This window comes from Salarias fasciatus, chromosome 3 (genome assembly GCF_902148845.1).
Source record: "Salarias fasciatus chromosome 3, fSalaFa1.1, whole genome shotgun sequence".
NCBI lineage: Eukaryota > Metazoa > Chordata > Actinopteri > Blenniiformes > Blenniidae > Salarias > Salarias fasciatus.
Window position 1 is genome coordinate 11266987 of NC_043747.1, and position 18638 is coordinate 11285624.

Sequence of the window (18638 nt, forward strand, 5' to 3'; positions counted from 1 at the left end):
GGGTTTGTGTGGTTGTATGTCTCTGTGTTCACCCTGTGATGGACTGAAATCCTGTTCAGGGTGGATCCTGATCTAGTGCCCTGTGGCCCCTCACAAGATACAACAGGATGTACAGATGCAAATCCCTTATTTATTCCTGTTCTCCTGTTTAAGTTGATGCACCAGTGTACAGTTACCCATTGTGAGGTAAGTGAGTCAGTTAAGCTGTTTCCAGGCTCCACCCAGGTCTAAGTTTAAAATCTAAGTATAAAGATAAGATAAGACTTTATTCATCCCACGTGGGGAAATCGAGTTATTGCAGCAGCTCCACACTGCAAAAACACATGAAAAAAAAACAATGAAATAATGATTTTTAAAAATAATGTTTTTAACCATAATATTCACAATATGAAAATATACTTTTCATATTCATATAACCAACTGCTGAGTACTGTCACAGTTTGTAAAATCTACCCATTTTTTCCCCGTCTTTTTCCTGGTTCCTCTTGGAGCCGCCAGGAGGTCATGTGTTCCATAAGTTTTATATTTTCTGTTATGGAGGTAAAGAGGTTCAGTGTGGTGAGTTGTTTCTGTAGTCAATATTTTGTCATGGCCATTTTGGCAGACACCAAGAAGATTTTCAAAAGATAAACGTCATTTGCAGACAGCTCGTCCAGAAGGCATCCAAGACACAACAAGGTGAAGGAGCAGTTGATGTTAAAGCCCAGTACTTCAGAGATGGTATTTGTTATATGTGTCTGGAAGGATTGAATGAGTGGGCGTGGCCAAAATGTGTGCCATGGTCTGCAGTCATTTCCTAACATTCTCACCAGCAGCGTGAAGGGGTTGTGCTGAACTTGGATGATCAGACTGCAGTACTGAGGCTTTTGAGACTTCCTGACTTGTATGCACTAATAAAAGTATTGACAAATAGAAAAGATTCTTTATTATTGTTGTTCTTAGTAATAAAGCTGCAATGCTGCAAGTATCTGAAAAATATCTCCTACACAAAGTATTGAATGATATTAAGATGATTTTTTCATACACTATAAATACAGCAGTAAGACCATATAACGTTCACTGTCTGAATCTGGCATCATGTGACGCAGACAGGAAATCAAGAGTCGTACATTGGCCATCTGAAAAGTTTTACTTCCTCTTGGAGTTTTGATTTTGACTTCCAGGTTTTAAGCACAAGGCTAACATACTGGTTACTTGTTTTCACTTTCAAGGAAACCTACCAAACTAATACTGAAACAAGGCCCCATTTATTCTTTGGGCACCCAGAGGGGTCTCCAGCCCAGTTATGTTTTGCCTGAAGCCATCAGCAGATTGTCAAACCAAAAACTATATTGATTTCTTGATGAACTTGAAATTTTCCAATTTGTTTCCTAAATAAACTTCTAAGAAGTCAAAATTATTGTCTATCCCTGAAAAGCTCTCCAACAACAAAAAAGGATAACTGCTAAATTATGCATCCTGCAGATTATTAGATGTATCTGGTTGTTTTCTCTCATTTTTTTTTGTCTATATGCGTTTTATTTCAATGATTTTGCAGTGTCGGGGTCCGCAAGTGTCAAGTTAGTAACAGTAAACAAGTTGGTAAAATGATAACCAAACATTTATTTAGCATGAAAAAAACTTGACAAAATAAAATATGAACAAATCAAGATGACTTGTAACATTCTTGTTGGAGCTGATCAAAAAAAAAAAATAGTCCCTTCAATATGTGGCAGGAAGTTTTCTTGTTCTTGATGAAGGAGCCACATCTTCACCACCACACATCCCACGTCTTGGTCTCGTCTCTCTCTCACTCCATCCATGCAGGGTCGTCCTCCATCTCTCTCTCTCTCACAGGACAGGCCTGGGCTGCTGCGTCAGCAGAATGCCAAAACGTTTCTTCAGCATCACTCTGTGTCGAGAGTACTTGTCGTCTGGAGAGAAGCGAGCAGGGTGGGCCGAGCTGGTGGGCTGCCCCTCAGGAGTCGATTTCTGATGGTGACAAAGGAAAACAAATTCAGGCAATGCTTAGATTTCAACTAAAGCAGTGACGATTGTACATTTTTATTTTACAACCAAGTTTTAAAATGCCTTGTTTCAGTGCATTTCCCTCTGGGATTAATAAAGTATTTCTATTCTATTCTAACATCCCAGTGGTCCATTATAGAAGAATTCAGTCAACAAGGAATCGATATTTTAATTAATATGTAGGCAACTATTTTCAACATCAATTCGATTAAAGGGCTATTCCATATATTCTATTCCTGCATGTTTACTCGGGTATTTAACTAGTTTTTGTGTTGGTGCTTTGTTTATTTCGATGTGCAACTTGCCTCTCCTAAGTTTTTTGCTGTCTAATTAACTGATTGTTTGAAAAAGCCCAAAAAGTGTTTAATATATGCTCATACCATTTCGCCACAGCATCCTGATCGAGATCATTACTAAAGTTAAGAGTCTGTTGATTGCTGTGCTACAGCTTTTTGCCTTTATTCAATATTTCAAAATTATATTCAAGTAGTAGGTTGTTTGTAATGACAATAAAAAACCAAATACCTCCGGTGTTAGCCTTCGATCAGATCATTGTATTACGTGCTCGCAAAACGAGGTGATTATTTGTAGGCCCCCTGTTGTTTGTTGTGATTTGTCTGTCCAGCGTTTCTCAGAACGCTCGCTTCTTTTGAGTTCAATGCAAAACATACAATAAATTAATTATACACCAAATAAAGCAGCATTAAAACTTCTAAAACTTCAGGACAAAGTGTTTTATCACTTTTGTCTTTAGTGTTATTAAACCGAAGTGTGAACCATAAACGATGTAAACACGGCACTTGAACGTCACCTTCAGGGTGTAGACTCTGTCCCCGTTCTCGTTGAGGTAATATTGCAGAAACATGTCGGCGAAAGCTTGGATCCAAACTTCAAAAATAACGTAAAAGTCACAGTTTGCTCTCTGAAGCAACACACAACTTCGCGTTAGCTCCACGTGCGGAACGGCTTCCGGTCGCTGGAACAGCACAGCGGATATCCGGGGAACAGAGGCATTCTGGGAAACGGAGTGACGCCATCGTGCGGATGGTTGCCATGGAAACGGACGTGCCCTGTGTCGTTTTCCTGCTCGCTGGAAAATGACGACAAAATAATTTATAAAAAAAAAAGGTTTTATATCCACCCGGAAGTTTTTTCCGATGTTGTCTGAGTGTCAATAATTTTTGTTAAAAAAAAAAAGATAATTATCAGAGCATCATGGTTATGAACAGTTGGAAACTTTAAGAAATGTTTCACTTTAAAAGTAAATATAAACCAAGGGTATCCTTCGAACAGTATCAACTCCAGCCAATCATCCTTCAAGAGAAGCAAAGTGAGGCTTTGGGATCCAATTAGTAAGTTACACTCTATTTCTCTTTAAACCTCAAATCCATGAAATTAGTTTTTTCGTTTACCAAATGAAGGCAAGGCGATTTTTTTTTTTTAGAAAAAAGGGCACAATTCAATATAAGCAATCCTATTAAAGCAGGCTGGAATAGACTTTTTTTGTTTTTCAGGAGACTGTTTTAAGGAGTTTAGAGGTACTAAATGGCATTTTAGCTCTGTTTGATCGGCTCTCATGTGTCACTGAATAATTCTGAATATTATACAATACACTGTTATTAGTGGCTTTATTACACTTTTCACATGATCGACCATTATCCTATTACTGTTTGGAAAGAAAAAGAAATTCTGCCTTTATTCTGCCGAAGTGGGAGAAAATAGTAAAATAAATCAATATTTTTGTTCCTTTTTGTGTCATACAGTGATTACAATCACATTTTAAAAACACTCCTATATTCAGAATAATTGAATGTGTTTATTATCAGTGAAGTGGATGTTGGACATGTTTCTGAATGTTGATAATTCAATAGGATGTTTATTAGAATGACATCTGATAATATATGAGCAATAAAATAATATTTTTGCAATTATCATTAACAACCGGAACAGTAAGATAGTAGGATAATAAACAGGATAGTATCACCTGTAGATGATAATAATAGCAGTAATCAATTATTTAAATGCTTTCAAAATGTAGTACTCAAACATTTAACTAATTTCTAGTTTGTTTTTTTATGGGGTGAATATCTTGTCATATGCTGCCAGGTGATTACAGGTGACGGAGCATTTCACCCAGGACAGGTCACATGTCCGTCACGAAGCAAACAGTCAGACATACGCAGTTTTTTGAATTGTTGGAGGAAATCACAATAGAGAATCCTGATAAAAGCGTGAATCTAACCCATATAAAGTGCAAGCTGGTGAATTTAAGATGCCCTTTTTTTTATGCTTGATTCTTATGACTCTTATAAAGTGCTCTTCAGCTGTTGACCTGCTCTGATGTTTCTACATTCACCTTTTTCTGACAGTTTTACTCAAAGGGCGCAGTAAAATTGAAGGATTAACGATGGATCATCAGCAGGCTGGAACCCCATTGCCTCAGCGGTGTGACGGCGCTCATCCGGGCGGCGTCCCCGCTCCTGCTTCTCACTATCATCTTCATCTGATCCCTGTCGACGAACTGACCGGACGGCCCGAGCGGATCATCCACACGCAGTCGGAGCGATTGATGACGGACAGATCAGGCTACATGACGACCACCACTCCACATCCCATCCAAACTCCCGTCCAACCATTTGGTCAAGAGTCCCTTCCGGCCAACTTGGAGACTTTGACCCCTCGTTACCCCCGGAGCCCGTATACAACGTTCTTCTCTTTTCCAGGCTCCGAGTCTGAATCCGGCTGTTATATTTTGCTTCCCATCAGCAGCAGCCTCTCAGCAATCTACTACCTTCCATGTTTCCCTCCTCAGCCCGACCTTTCCCAGGCGGAGGTTTGTCCCGACTGGTGCATATGTCCGAAGACGACGGCCGTCCAACCAACCTGCGATCCGGACATGTAAGATCGACACAGATAAGATTCATCCATTCATTCGACTGGAAGCTTCATACGTGTTTTGTTTTTTTATATATGACCGCAGGTCTTTTACAGCAGCAGCCCAGCAAGACTTGAGGGGGTCCGAAGAGACGCCGGCAGCAATGAAGAGAAACATGCAGGACCAGACTGAAGGTCAGAGGTCAAAGTCTGATTTGGAAAAGCAGTGGAACATGTGTGCTGCAGATCTTTTTTTATTTTAAATAAAAGACTAGTTCAGCCTTGTAATACTACTTTCAAGCACAAGTGGCAGTGATCCAAAGATCTTGCTTTGACAGAACTCCAGGAAAACCAGTTAGTTCAGGGTTATTGATCATTTGTTGCATTCCATAAAGCTTTCTTCTTCTCAATTCACAGAAGAAAAGCAGAAAACTCTTGGAGCTGTTGAAGACAAACCACAAGACCAGGAGAAAGCCTGCACGCCAGCCACTGACTCCCTCAGTGCAGAGGTTCTCCATCAACTAAACTTCTTTTACAAAATCCAAGATTTCAGGTTTGACAAAGAACAATTTGAAATTTCTGCACTCAGGCGGAAAAACGCACAGAGGCAGGAATAACCGAAACCGGTGAAGACGAGAGGGTGGAGTTTGGAAATGACTCATTTAGGGATTATCTGGATGAACTGTGCAGCGATGAAGACTTCGTCAGAAACGTGTTTCATATACTAACAGAGTAAACAGTAAAGAAGATCAAGATTCACGCCGTGATCGCATATTTCTTTCAGGAATTGAAACAGTCGCCACATGTGTGGCAAATATTTAACTCTGAGAAGATGGACAGACGTCAAGACAGGAGGTGTGCCGACGAGCTGTGCTGGTTTCTAACTTTCAAACCTTGAAATCACACTTGGATTTTTGACTAAACAGCTTCCAGAAAAACGTCTTATTCACCAGTGCTGATCATGCAGAGGTGAAACGTAAAGCGCTTGTAATTTGACACCAGTCTCCCACTGAATCAGAACAAGATATAATCAAGATTTTACAGTTTTAATATTAAATCTTAAAAAAAAAATATTCACACAAAAATGCAAGAAAGTCCAATTTACATGTAAAATTCGAAGAAGTCATCAGTTTCTCTTTGCACAAAACAGTATTCTAGAAAAAAACACATGACAGGATATTTTATAAATAACACATTTTATGATGATAAAAATCAACATTTAAAGAATAATCTAAAAACAGGAAAAGCTACATGTGTAACTTTAGAAAGACGGAAAAATACATCCACAAATATTTTTTTGAAAATACAATCCATGGTCGACTCCTTTTGCCCCCCCCCCCCAGCAAACCCGATTTCTCAGTCGAGCTTCTTGTCTTGTGTTGGGAATCCGTTGCTGTCGCGCACGTCGTTCGCAGCCGTTCCATTGGCCGACGGCGAGGAGCCCGCCTCTCCGGGCTGCAGGTATCCGCTGACCACTCTCTGATAGGTCGGGTGGGTGGTGAGCACGCGCAGCAGGTTTTCTGTGAGGACACAGTGATGTTGGCGAGCGTTTCTTTCAGCTGCTAGGGTTACGGTTTTTGTTTTGCCACACCCCGTTCTTCCCTGAAAAGCCCGAAGAAAAAACTAACCTTCGGTTAGCCGGCCCCGAACCGACGCCTCGGCGTACAGCTCGGCCGTGTGGTACTGAGCGATGCCCAGCAGCGCCCCCATGAGGTCGGACAGCTCCTCCGCGCTCAGGCTGCCTTCCTCTTCTTTGCTGAACAGCTGAGAGGAAAGACGCGTGAGACTGTCGCAGAAAACTAGAAGACGCCATAAACAGAATGCTGCATTTTGTCATGAAACACTTACTGTGAAAGCGGAGTGGAGGAGAGACTTGAAACTGAAAAATCCAGAGAGGGCCGAGACGCTGAAGTAGACCTGTCTGAGGTCCACGTCGTCATCCTGAGAACGAAAGGAGGACGGCGCGTTTGAAATATGGATATTTAGAAAAAAAAAAGTGTTCAATATATTTTCTGAGGATTTAGAAAACACACTCTGTAAAGTGTAAACTGGTTTTTACCTTGGAGTAGAGGCTACAGATTTGAGCGGCCGTCTGCTTCTCCTTCATCGCCAGGATGGAGGAGAGCTCCCTGGTGCTGACCCTTGACCCCCAGGCTCCCGTCTGACACTTCTCCATCATTCTGTCCAGCGCAGCTTTGATTTCATGCGTCTCCACACTGATAATGAGACGGGAGGAGGAAGGCGACAGTGAGAAGAAGAAGATCCCAGATGTACTGACAGTACAGGTTACAGATCTAGAGGTTCTAGAGCGATGTGCGGTTCCAGATCTGTGGCCAATGGACGTTACAGCGGCGCACGATAAACCCATGTTTTCTTACCGGTTCTTGTGCAGCAGAGACAGCGTTTCTCTGGCGGGGGACTCCAGCGGGAGGGAGAGTCCACCCAGTTTACTGACAGGAACCCCGCCCTCCATCACGTAGTCTGTCGCCGGAACTCCAAGAGCTCTGCGGCAGAAATAGAGTTCAGTTAGATGCAACAAAATAAAAGTAAAGGGTTAAAACCTTCAGAAATAAATTCAATTTATTGTCATTTTACAGAACGAACAAGAACTATACTAGTCCTGCTCGTGGTGTCTCTGTTGGATCCGGGGCTTACTTGGCCATGAGTTTCTGCACGTTGTCTGCATACAGGTTGGGGTCGTTCTTCTCCTCTTCTGAAGGATTGTAAACTGGCAGGAACTGCAACACAATTTAAAAAACAAAACAAAACATGTCTACTGTAGTTACGGTAACCAATCGACATTGGCACACATCTGAAAGTTTCAGATAGTAATGGAAGACGCATGCAATGATTTTTTTTTTTTTTTTACATAACACAAAGTGAACACTGCTTCTGCACCGCCCTCCTTCACTGATCATAATTGCTGCTGCACCTTCAGGCAGCAGTGATGTCCGAGTGAACTGGACACACCCTGAGCACACATCACGACTCCACACCGAAGTTACAGCACCATATATGTTTGCTGTCTTTAATATGCCGTGATTGTCCTCTGTTTTTTTTACAAACACTCAAAAAAGGGACTCTAACCTTGTATTTTAGGGAAAAAGGAATATATAACATCAACATTCAGAAATAATCTACACACCCATGTTTTGTGACCAAACATATGAGGAAAACGATCCATTCACAGTACTGATAACGTGGTGACGTGTTAACGCGTGACGTCTCACCTCAACAGTCATATTGGTGTGTAGCTGTGTCGTGGTGTGCCACAGTGTCTCAAGCCTAAAGGACAAAGAGAGAGTTCAGTCTGAAAACACTGGCAGCATCAGTCTGTGCCAAGGGAAGACAGGGGATCAGTGGCTGATACCGTGATACTGTGCAAAATCCCATTTAAACACCAGAACGGCCTCTTTTAGTGTCAATTTCCTAAAAACAACCTCAAAAATTAACGTTGTACAGTCCTGGTCCCCAGGCCATATTTGACAGCTCCAATCTTACCCAATGTCCTCCCTGTGTTGTAAAACCATCATAAAGCTAAACTGTAATCTACACAGCAGTATCACAAAAGATTTATTTATTTATTTATTAAAAAAAAAAAAAAAAAAGGAAAACTTACCAGGACGTTCCTTTGTATGTCCAGCGAACGGTGTCCTGCGGAGGAGCCATAAAGAGAGGAATCACACAGTAAACACAAAACACGATGGAAAAAAAAAAAAAAAAAAGTAACAGACATAAAATGGGAGTCATAAACAACACGGTCGACATTGTCTTCGTCACACACCTACGCAGTACGCAAACGCAAGCTTGAGCAAACATCGCGGCGTTCAGAAGGATAACTGCAGCCTGATAAAATGAACAGCTGTGTTTAAAATGGCCTTCAGGGAAATGACAGAGATGACAGAACACACAAATACTGAAGGACTGTCAGAGTAAGAGGAAGGTATGTATGAGCGGGAATAAGATACTAATGCAGATTGCATTACAGCCAAAGAACAGAGTTATAGTGGCTTGAAAAAGGACAATTATGTTGCACATTTCTCCTAATAAAGGTCTAATAAAGAGAAGAGCGACAGAGGGAAACACAGATGTCACACAGGAGAGAGAAAATCTGACCATGAATCTGGCTTCTAAACATTAATGTCACCTTTGACCTCCTCTCCACCCTCTGCTCGTTCTATAGTGACTCAACACAGGTTAGAATGAGAATATAAAAAGGTAATTCTTTCAGCTCACGAGTTTTTTTTTTAGATCAACTTTCAGTAACAAACTATTTGCAAACTATTTAATTTCATAATTACCTAAAACTTGTTCGTACACTACAGCTCGTCTTTTTTGCGTTTTGTTATATAATCACACTTTGAATAGCATAAAAATAACGCTCTTTAAATAACTCTGGCCAGACCATTCAATGCACATTGTGTTCATAATGCTGCACAGTGCATATAAATAACTGAACCGCCGGCGACTGGATCAGGCAGCGAGTGAATGCAATTTTCAAACTGAGTGGAGAACCTTTTCATTTACATAAAGCACACTGATGTGATTTTTTGACACATCAATCCACTAAATCCATTCTACATATTTCAAATTTCCTCCTTTCTATGACTGCAGAGTGTTTAGCTTTCTGCAAAATATTCTCATTTTCAACTAATTTAATAGCTCTTTCTGGACAGGGTGATGCTTTCTGGCAACGTTCCATAGCTTTGATTTGTGGAAGTGGTGCATATATTAAAAAAAAAAAAAACAATCAAATATTCATCAATACATTTCCAGTGTTTTGCACTTGAATTAGAAAACTGTCAGAAGTAGACAACCAGATCTTCGGGTAGTCCCAACATGTTGTACTTCAGGGACTGAATGAGCCCAGTTTGATCCAAACTAACCTGCAGCTCTAACCAAATCTTTTCTTTTATCAATGAAGCTGTGAGGAACTTCGACGTGAGCGTTTCCCCCGAGCAAATAAGGGAAAGGCGTCACTTTAACGGCTTCACGTTTTATGACTGACTCAGTACTGGAGAGTGATAAAGACACCTGGCGCAACTGAAATGAAGTATCCCAGGGAGACCAGGCACCAGGAGTTAAGCCTCCACTCACCAGCCGGTTGGGGTAACGCAGCAGGACAGGTTGGACGGGGACGCCGGCGAGGAAGGCGCCTAACCACAGGGTGACGGACACGGGGCGCAGGGACAGGACAGGAACGGCGGGGAGGAAAGAGGAGAAGTTACTCGTCCAGTAGCGAAACAATGCGCTGCTACGCCCTCTTCTCTCATGCCGCTCATTCCTACATGATCTGTGCAAACAGCAGGCAGGTGGAGCGCGCTCGCCAGACTCCGCCCGCTTCACTCACCGGGCTTAAACTTGATGAGCGCCCGACCGTTAGTCGTGGTTCCTTCGGGGAACATCAGCATCTGATGGGAGAATGGGAGAGCTTATCTTGAAAAAGGTCCTAAATCCTGACGAGTCTACTTTAATTCAGCGTCTTCAAGAAGTCATTAGTTTAGAAACATGCAGACATCAGCAGTAATGTTGGGCTGAAGGTCAGTCTGAAGGTCGCTGTGAGGCCGGTCGCGTCTCACCTGAGGCCAGTAGCCGTTGGAGGAGAGCCTCTCGTTGAGCTGAGCCACCGCATGTTTCCTCGACTCCGGGTCCTTCCTGCTCACCAGCACCGACTGGTTGAACTCCAGCAGAGCTGAAACGCAATTTTATCGAGAGCAGGGGTCAAAAAACATGCAGCAAGGAGGCTCAATAGGAGACCGGAGGCCAGTGAAATGAGTCACTTGTTTATGTTGGGACTTCCTGCCATACTTGAGCTTTCCTCGGGCCCCTCTATTCCAAATATTACTCTTAGTTGTTTACATAGTAGGTGAGCAAGTCGAGGCGTCCTTTCGCATGTAGCAAACACAGTTAAACACAGGAAACACATGCAAACTGATGAATCATTACATTCTGATCGCCTTTTCATCTTAGCAGACTCGATATGGTATTTCCATATATGTATGTAGCATTAAAACGTCGGAGCGCAGTGTGGGACTACTCAGTCACACTCGACACGGCTCAAACAATCGATGTCATTTACATGTGGAACAAGAGCAGACTTGAGAGGCGTCTCTCAGGAGCAGGTAGAGCCAGTTGACACCGGACACATCGGCTTTAGAGGAGGATTCAGGGTATATTTTGTATACCTCCTCAGCAAAAAATTCACGTCCTGACGATTTACTTCTTTTGTCAAGTCAGAGCTGAAAAAGCAGCTCCAGGTTTGTCACTTCTGCCTACAGCGCTGAGATATGATCGAAGTGTAGAGTAGGTCGTGGTCACGCCAGGTCTGGAGCCGCGGGAATGTCTGGCTGGCGCTATGGGGGACTCCGGGGTGGAGCAGAAGGGTGTCACACTCACACACACACCTGACCTGACTTGACTTTCACGCGATGGACACACCTTGTTGCAGCCTCTCCTACACTGTCTGTGCAGGTCGATTTAAATCTGGCAAGTTCAAGACCACTTATGTAGATCTATGTTTCACCTGGAGTCATTTAAAACTGGGTGTTCGCTCTCTGGCTGCTCGTTTTACCTCCGATGACCGGCAGGCTCGTGTTCTCCGATCGTGACACCACCGTGGGCAGCTGGGCGGTGGGGAGGACCAGCATGTCCAGGAAGCTGCTGTGGGGGGCCGCCACCAGCATCGGCGCCTCCTTCAGCCCCGCCCTGCGACCTTTGACCTTCACCCAGTGGAAGCCTACGGAGAAGAAGACGGCTCGGCTCATCAGCCGGACGACCGGGTGGATGAGCCAGCGCCGCCAGCCCGTCACCGGCCGGGAGCGCTCCTCCGCCGACAGGCCGGCCAGCCGCAGCCGGGCCACGGGCCACATGATGAGGAAGCAGAGGACCGCCATGGAGACTCGCATCGGGAAGAGGAAGAGGCCGAGGAGGATGCCCTGTGAGGAGAAATGTTCCGTTTATACTTCTACAAGTTTTTAACAGAACTTCAAGATGATTTTCTTCTTGATTGGATTATTTAGCTCCATGGTTTAAGCAGGAACATAAATACACAAGTTCGACCAGATTGCACTTTTTAAGGGTATATATTTTTTGTCTGGCAAAAGAATCAAAGAGAATATTTATTCTGTCATTTGTTTCAAACTCATTTTTAAAGTGAACTGCAATCTCTTGATTAAAGCTCAAACCACAGTTTCGGAAGAAAAAAAGAGCCTTAAACAATTTTTAATGAGACAAGATGAAAGAGTAAACCACAGTTTACACATTCAAGTAGATTATGAGGGCTGGGAACATTTTTGTTTTGCTGATTTGATGAAAAAAAAAACAACTAAATTGTCAACAGATAACAGCAGTTTGACACTCAGTTCTACACATGATGTGAAAAAAGAACATTAAGTCCACTGATAATGGGTTTCCCACGCATCCTGAACCCACAGTGTGGGGAAAACATTGTTATTAAGATTATGGCAGTATTTCCAGCCAAGTTACCCTCCCTGTTCTGGTGACTCCAGGAGGTGTTACGAAACTCTGTGGCATGTTGCTGGGACATTTATAACATGGGAAGGAAATGTAAACCATGTTTTCATGGGGCTGTTGGTTCTAAGTGTTATGGGAAACATGGAAGAAGAAAAAAAAAACTAGGGAAAAACAAGAAAAACTAATTGAAATTGGAAATATTATTTTTTCATGTACTGCATTTACATTTAAATTGTGACAGGTTGTCAAACCAATGTCGGAGAAAACGAGCAAAAAATAAAAAGCAATATACAGGATGAATGAGAGTCGTTCAACTTTACCTTGAGCCTCTGCTCTCTGGTCAGCTTCACCTCGTGAATGAACGGATGGGGATACTCGTGCGTGTCCGGGTCGAACTTCTCCATGGCGACGACGCAAACCCAAATGGAACGTCTGGTCGAAAACGTTCGAAATGACGTCAGCAACAACAAAAACAACAACAAAACAAAAATAAAGTGACTAAAAACCAGCCCGAGCCCGCTCTCAGTTCCTACACATGGCGAGAGAGACACACACACACACTCTCTCACACACCCATCGTTTCATACTTGTAGGCTCTCCTCACCTGTCCCGCCCCCTCGCGGGCTGACAGCCCGGCCCACCGGGCCGGGCCGCGCCGGGACAGACGAGTCAGACCGGTACCCGAAACCTCTTCACCCGCCGTACCTCCAGTCTGCTGCAACTATCTCAGCTTGTCACACAGAAACTGAATGTTACAACATGACTGAAGAGATTTTCTACTGAAAAAAAAAAAAAAAATCTTTCTGATTGAAAATGACATTATTTAGATTTTCATGAAAACGTGAATTTACACATAAACAAAATTCTAAAAATGGCTCACAAATCGAATGAGTTTTCATGTCTTATTTTCATTAATTTAGATTTTGTTAATTTAATCGTCCTCATTTCACCTGTACCTTTAATATTGTCATGCCTAGATACTTTTTACATTATGTTACTTTTCATTTTTCCTATTTTGACCGTCGCAATATCTCATTTTTCTGATGTAGTAAATAAGTGAAAAAGTGAATTTTTTAAAACATTTTTTCATGAATTAGAAATTAAAAAGTTGTTCTTATATCCCTCCTATTCTCCTCCTGTGAAAACATTGTATTCATGTATCCATGAAAGTAAAGCAAAGTAACAAAGCCTAATATTCCAATGGCATCAAAATGTTTGTTATGATAGTTGATGCAATGCTCTTATTTTTGTTATTCCTAGTTTTTGAAGAATTATTTTAGTATAAGATATCCAAAAGCATATGTGCGTTTTGAGTATTACAATCACATCCCAGGATGCATTCATCTCCAATTCTTATAAACATTTATGTGATACTTGGTTCTCCTGTAACTTTATTGAAATGTTTCTACCATGTCTACCATGAAACTGTCCAGTTTTTCCCACTTTTAACAACTCAAATGTCATCTGCATCCTATTGTGAGCACAATGTGGCTTGAGAACTGATCAAGACTGATCAGGCTGTGCCTGTTCCGCTGCATCACAAAGAAAATGACTTAATTGAACAAAATCAAGCAACAAGACTGTAAAAAGAAGGCAATTCTAAAAGAAAACCTCCACATTTTTTTAATCATCCAACACATTTATTGACATATTGAAAGCAATTCAAGCAACAAATAAGGATTTATTTCATAGAGCATTTTCATAGGAAAAATCAGTATAAATTAAGCAGACCTATAAATTAAAAGGGCTTGGTAAATGTTGCTGGTTTGCATGCTGAAATCATGCAGACAAGAAAGTTACAATCTGTTAATCAACAAACAAGTGAAATGTGATGAAAAAAAGAGGAAAATGTTACTCAATTGTGAAAAGGTTTATTAGAAATTCTAATTTCAGAAATCAAAACAATTTATAGACTCTGACCTCTAACTTCAGGAGCGGCAGATAGAGAACATCTCTTAGAAATAAGTGTACACATCTAAAAAGCAGGTCTATCTCTGAACTGGATTCCATAAAATAATCTCTGCTGCTGGTTGAGCTGCTGTGGTCAGAAAACAGGAAGGCCGACAGAACAGTCAGAGTAGAGACAGTATGGCGAATAAACCCAGCAAATATCCTATTCCTCTGTGTGTGTGTGTCGGGGGGGGGGGCGTCCAAGGTTCAGCATCCTCACAACACCATCCCTCCGCCCATGATCTCCATCCTCTGTGGAGAAAACAAATAAAAAATGTGAGATCTTCTATGGCTGCAGGATCTGCTGCAGAAATGTAAAAAATAAAATAAATAAATAAAAAATAAATAAATAAAAGGTTGCCATTTCCAAAAGAACTTATCAGTACGTCCTCTCATCGTATATTTAATCTTCTGAAGTTTAAGGAAGAACATGAGGTCTGTAAGCCACTGCAATGGGGGGGTGGGGGGGGGGGGGGGGGGGGGTGGGGGGATTTCCACTGCAAAAGGAGGCGGCGCCAGGCAATTAAAGAGGAAAAACTAATAACTTCTGTTTGGACCTGTTTTAATTCCCTACACTTATAAGGAGTGCTAAAGATAGCAATAAACGGATAGGGCTGACTAACGATTCCCATTATAGAGGAAATTATATCAAAAAAACTTTACCAAACCAATAATTATGCAGGCGTGGGCAAAAGAAAAACATATGACTCAGATGACACTGAATTGGAACAAGGGTCACATTTGTCCTCAACCTCTGGAGTGATTTTAGACTATTTTAATTTAGAGAAATGGACCCTATGGATGATCTTAAACTGGATCTTAAATGTGCACAAGAAAAGACAGTGCCTGACTTACTGACCATTGCACCCCACCAATTTTGATCAATTGGAAGACCAATCTCCTCCTCCCATGCAGCCCTTGTTTCTGAACTGGAGTGATTACCCAGGTCCAGTATACGGTCATACCATACCGAGACTCCTTGGTAGCTTAAATCTCAATATATCTTCCAATAACCGACGAGGTGGTAGCGAAGGAAATGCTGGAAATGACTTCGAAATTAAATGTCTGGCCTGGAAGTACTGAAACAGATTTTTTTGAGGACAGATCATATCGTGATGACAAATTGGAAAAACTACTGAAAAGGCCACAACTACAAATACCCTTTTTACACCATACCAAGAAAGCAGAATCCATATTTGAGGGGGAAAACAGGTGATTATCACACAATGTACCCAGAGGAGACGCCACAAGGAACTTGAAATATTTCCTGAACTGAAGCCAAATCTTTAGTGTGTTGAGCACAACAGGATTTTCAACGTATGCTGAGACCTTGAGTGGCAGAGAACAGTATAAAAGAGAAGGCAAAGAAGAGGTACAGCAAGGTTAATTTTCTAGTTTGCACCATATTAAATGAGGGCAATCAATCCAACATTTTCTGAATGTGTGTTGCCCAACAATAAAATTCAAAAATTCATCAAGCTGACCGAATTCTGCCCCCTACTGTGCAAAAAGCAGAAGTGCAGAATGCCTTTTCTTCTAAAATAAGCTGTGAAAGACATAAAACACCATTTCAGGAATTTTAGAGATTGTTCTACTCTGAAAGTAAAACACACACATTTCTGTTCATACATTGTAAAGTGAATCCTACAATATGAAACACATCTAGTTCAACTTATCATGTATGGATATGTTAAGGTACGAGTGTATATGAGTATCTGTGTCTTTGACTTGTCTGAAATGAATCAACAAGCAAAAACAAATATGTGGAAACTCAAAAATCATCCAAAAAACAAGTGATCTCATGAGGAATACCTGGAAACTTTGAGAGCCAGAATATTCAACATGTTACTACATGTGTGTAACTTCACCTGTGGCGGCTCTATGAAGGCCAGCCAATCAGACGAATGCGTCGGTAGCAGGCCCATTGATTGACATTTGTAGATGGCTAACGCTGAGCCCAAGAGGTTTCCGATCAGGTACACCAGTCCTTGAAGCCACTGCTGACTAGAGCTCTCCAACAGCTTGAAGGCTGAGACACAAGAGGGAGCCGTGAATAAGCGGAACACACACACGTGAAGTGTAACACCGCTGATGTTAACACACAGTGAAAAGGCGACGTGGATACTCACTGGCAGACATGGACATCAGAGCCTGGATGGGCCTCCAGGCCATCATGCACACCATCATGATGGGGAAGATGGAGATGGTGTTTCCTGACATGTACATGATGAACAGGTTCATGGGGATCTGTTTTAAGGGTCCAAGGGCCACATCCCAGCAGCGCTGCACAACGGGAGGCACACAGACACAGCAGCGTCACGCATCTAATACACAGCTCTTTTCTGGGAGGATATAAACACCGAAACTTTGAATAGGAATGATACTGAAAAGACTTTTGGGAAAAAGATAAAGGAAATTCACCTGCATATAAACAGGGAAAAGCTCTGCTCACCTTTTCCACAAGGTTCTTGTCTGTTTCCTGAATGCTGGTGTCGGGGACCGGCTTCTCTGAGTAACCGATGGGGTAAACAACGTCTCCCTGGCCGCCCTGCCTGTCACCACGACTCCTGTTCGAAAGATACACAAACCTTTAGGTTGAGGGAATAAACTGAAGGATCTGAAGAAAACACATAGAATCAAATTGGGGATATTCTTTTTGTGATGTGGCCCCTAAAGTGCAGCTCACAGTGAAACTTCACTCATGTCTCCGCTCACCTGGTGTTACCCAGGCTCAGCTCCAGCGCCCACTTCATCCTTCTTGCCCCAGCTCCACATCTGGTAGCCAGAGCTCCTGATCCTTGCCCCCCTGGAGAAGCCATGGCAAAAAAAACTTCAGCGCTCCACCCCAGAAGCAAAAAGCACCTGTGTAGGAGAAAAGACACAAAAGATCAGTCACAGAGTGTAGCCTCATAATACAATCTATTTGTCACTGGCAGGTGCACAGGACCTCACTGCTGACAGATGTTCTATGGGACTTGAAACAGTGTACACTGCAGTGTGATACTTTACTTAATAGTTCTCACTGTCTTGTTTATTGAGACCTTCACAAAACCTTAGAATAGCAGAGAAATCCATTTTTTCTGCTGCTCAGTAGGAACCACAAGCACATTTTATTTATATAGTACTTTACATATTAAAACAAAACAACACAAAATGCTTTAAAGCACGAAAACTAGATTAAAAGATTAATACCAATCAATGTTGAATTTTGGTCAGGAGAGATTTGTGAGCTTATTCAAGTGCATTTAAAGACCAAAATGTTAAATTAATTCTGCTGAAATATGCAAACTGAAATGTGAAAAACGTGCCATTTTGTATGCACCCAAAAAACAAACAAAACAAAAAACAAAACAAAAAAAAAACAAATCTGGCTTTATCTGTGTGTAGGAGAACGTACTGTATCATGGTGAATGGAAGTCATGTCTGTCACGCAGACGATAAAAACAACACATCACTGGAGACAAAATATTATCTACAAGCTGAAGGAAGTCTGTGAAAGTGGAAAACATGATACACATGGCAAAATAGCTCTAAATGTGAGCAGTCACATCTTGGAAATACAATCAATTTCTTCTAAAACATAGGGTTATGTTAGAAATAAATATGAGCAGTGACATCTTGTAAATTTAATCCATGACTCATAAAATATAGGGTTATGTTAGGGTTAAAAAATGAGCAGTGACATCTTGTGGATTCATTGCATGATTTCTAAATTATAAATTTAACGTGACGTGCAAAGTGAGGACATCGTTAGTTCTCGTCTGACAAAATGTTAAAACGATATTAATCCGACACAGCAATTGCAAATAAACCCCTTACCCTACAGGAACACCGAAGTCACAAATATGAGGGTTGTTTTGTTAGTCGTGTCAGAAAGAGAAATAATTTTTACCGATGCTGTTCGTCGACCGCTCGGCTGTAGCTACTTCCGGCGCGAGGTTGACGTCATCTGGGTGCGTCGCACATATTACGTCACGTCTGGTGTGTGAATATGTAAACATAAAATAACGGCAAATACAAATATAAACTTAGAGAGTTAAAAATGTTTTTTTTAAAAAAAGACAGCATAAATTCAATTAATGCATAATGAAGATTAAGAAGTTTATCTTTTAATATCAAAGTACTAAGATATAAATCTTAATCTGGTATTACTATTTGTTTTTAAAGCTAAATAAATAGCAGATGGTTTGTATGCTTCATATTTATACTTCTAAATTATTCAGTTCATTCAAAACTTTCATTAGGCACACAGTAATTATATATCAGCACCTTTCAGTACACCCAAGGCTGAGGGCTCTAGACATCCAATCGAGTCACTCACTCACACGTTTAAA

At 41.6% G+C, this 18638-nt stretch overlaps 3 protein-coding genes across 5 annotated transcripts; all 3 read right to left on the reverse strand.

Moving 5' to 3' along the window:
* Positions 1-1582: 1582 nt before the first annotated feature.
* Positions 1583-3023, reverse strand: nop10 (NOP10 ribonucleoprotein homolog (yeast)). Its single transcript, XM_030087770.1, has 2 exons — positions 2819-3023; positions 1583-1971 (listed from the first exon to the last, which is right to left on the reverse strand). The coding sequence occupies exons 1-2, from the start codon at positions 2870-2872 to the stop codon at positions 1831-1833; spliced, it is 195 nt and encodes a 64-aa protein (XP_029943630.1). The 5' UTR covers positions 2873-3023; the 3' UTR covers positions 1583-1830.
* Positions 3024-5924: 2901 nt separating this feature from the next.
* lpcat4 (lysophosphatidylcholine acyltransferase 4) lies at positions 5925-12895 on the reverse strand. Its single transcript, XM_030087752.1, has 13 exons — positions 12675-12895; positions 11453-11816; positions 10461-10573; positions 10232-10292; positions 9979-10037; positions 8501-8535; positions 8112-8166; positions 7537-7619; positions 7260-7385; positions 6941-7097; positions 6730-6822; positions 6510-6645; positions 5925-6401 (listed from the first exon to the last, which is right to left on the reverse strand). The coding sequence occupies exons 1-13, from the start codon at positions 12756-12758 to the stop codon at positions 6238-6240; spliced, it is 1530 nt and encodes a 509-aa protein (XP_029943612.1). The 5' UTR covers positions 12759-12895; the 3' UTR covers positions 5925-6237.
* Positions 12896-13960: 1065 nt separating this feature from the next.
* Positions 13961-18243, reverse strand: emc4 (ER membrane protein complex subunit 4). 3 transcript variants are annotated; one of them, XM_030088277.1, is made up of 6 exons: positions 18197-18243; positions 17020-17166; positions 16757-16871; positions 16434-16587; positions 16173-16333; positions 13961-14556 (listed from the first exon to the last, which is right to left on the reverse strand). In XM_030088277.1, the coding sequence occupies exons 2-6, from the start codon at positions 17121-17123 to the stop codon at positions 14521-14523; spliced, it is 570 nt and encodes a 189-aa protein (XP_029944137.1). In that variant the 5' UTR covers positions 17124-17166; positions 18197-18243; the 3' UTR covers positions 13961-14520. The 3 variants fall into 3 exon arrangements, with proteins under 3 accessions (XP_029944137.1, XP_029944138.1, XP_029944136.1); XM_030088278.1 differs by having other exon boundaries at positions 18124-18198; XM_030088276.1 differs by lacking the exon at positions 18197-18243 and adding an exon at positions 17702-17724.
* Between the last annotated feature and the right edge of the window lie 395 nt (positions 18244-18638).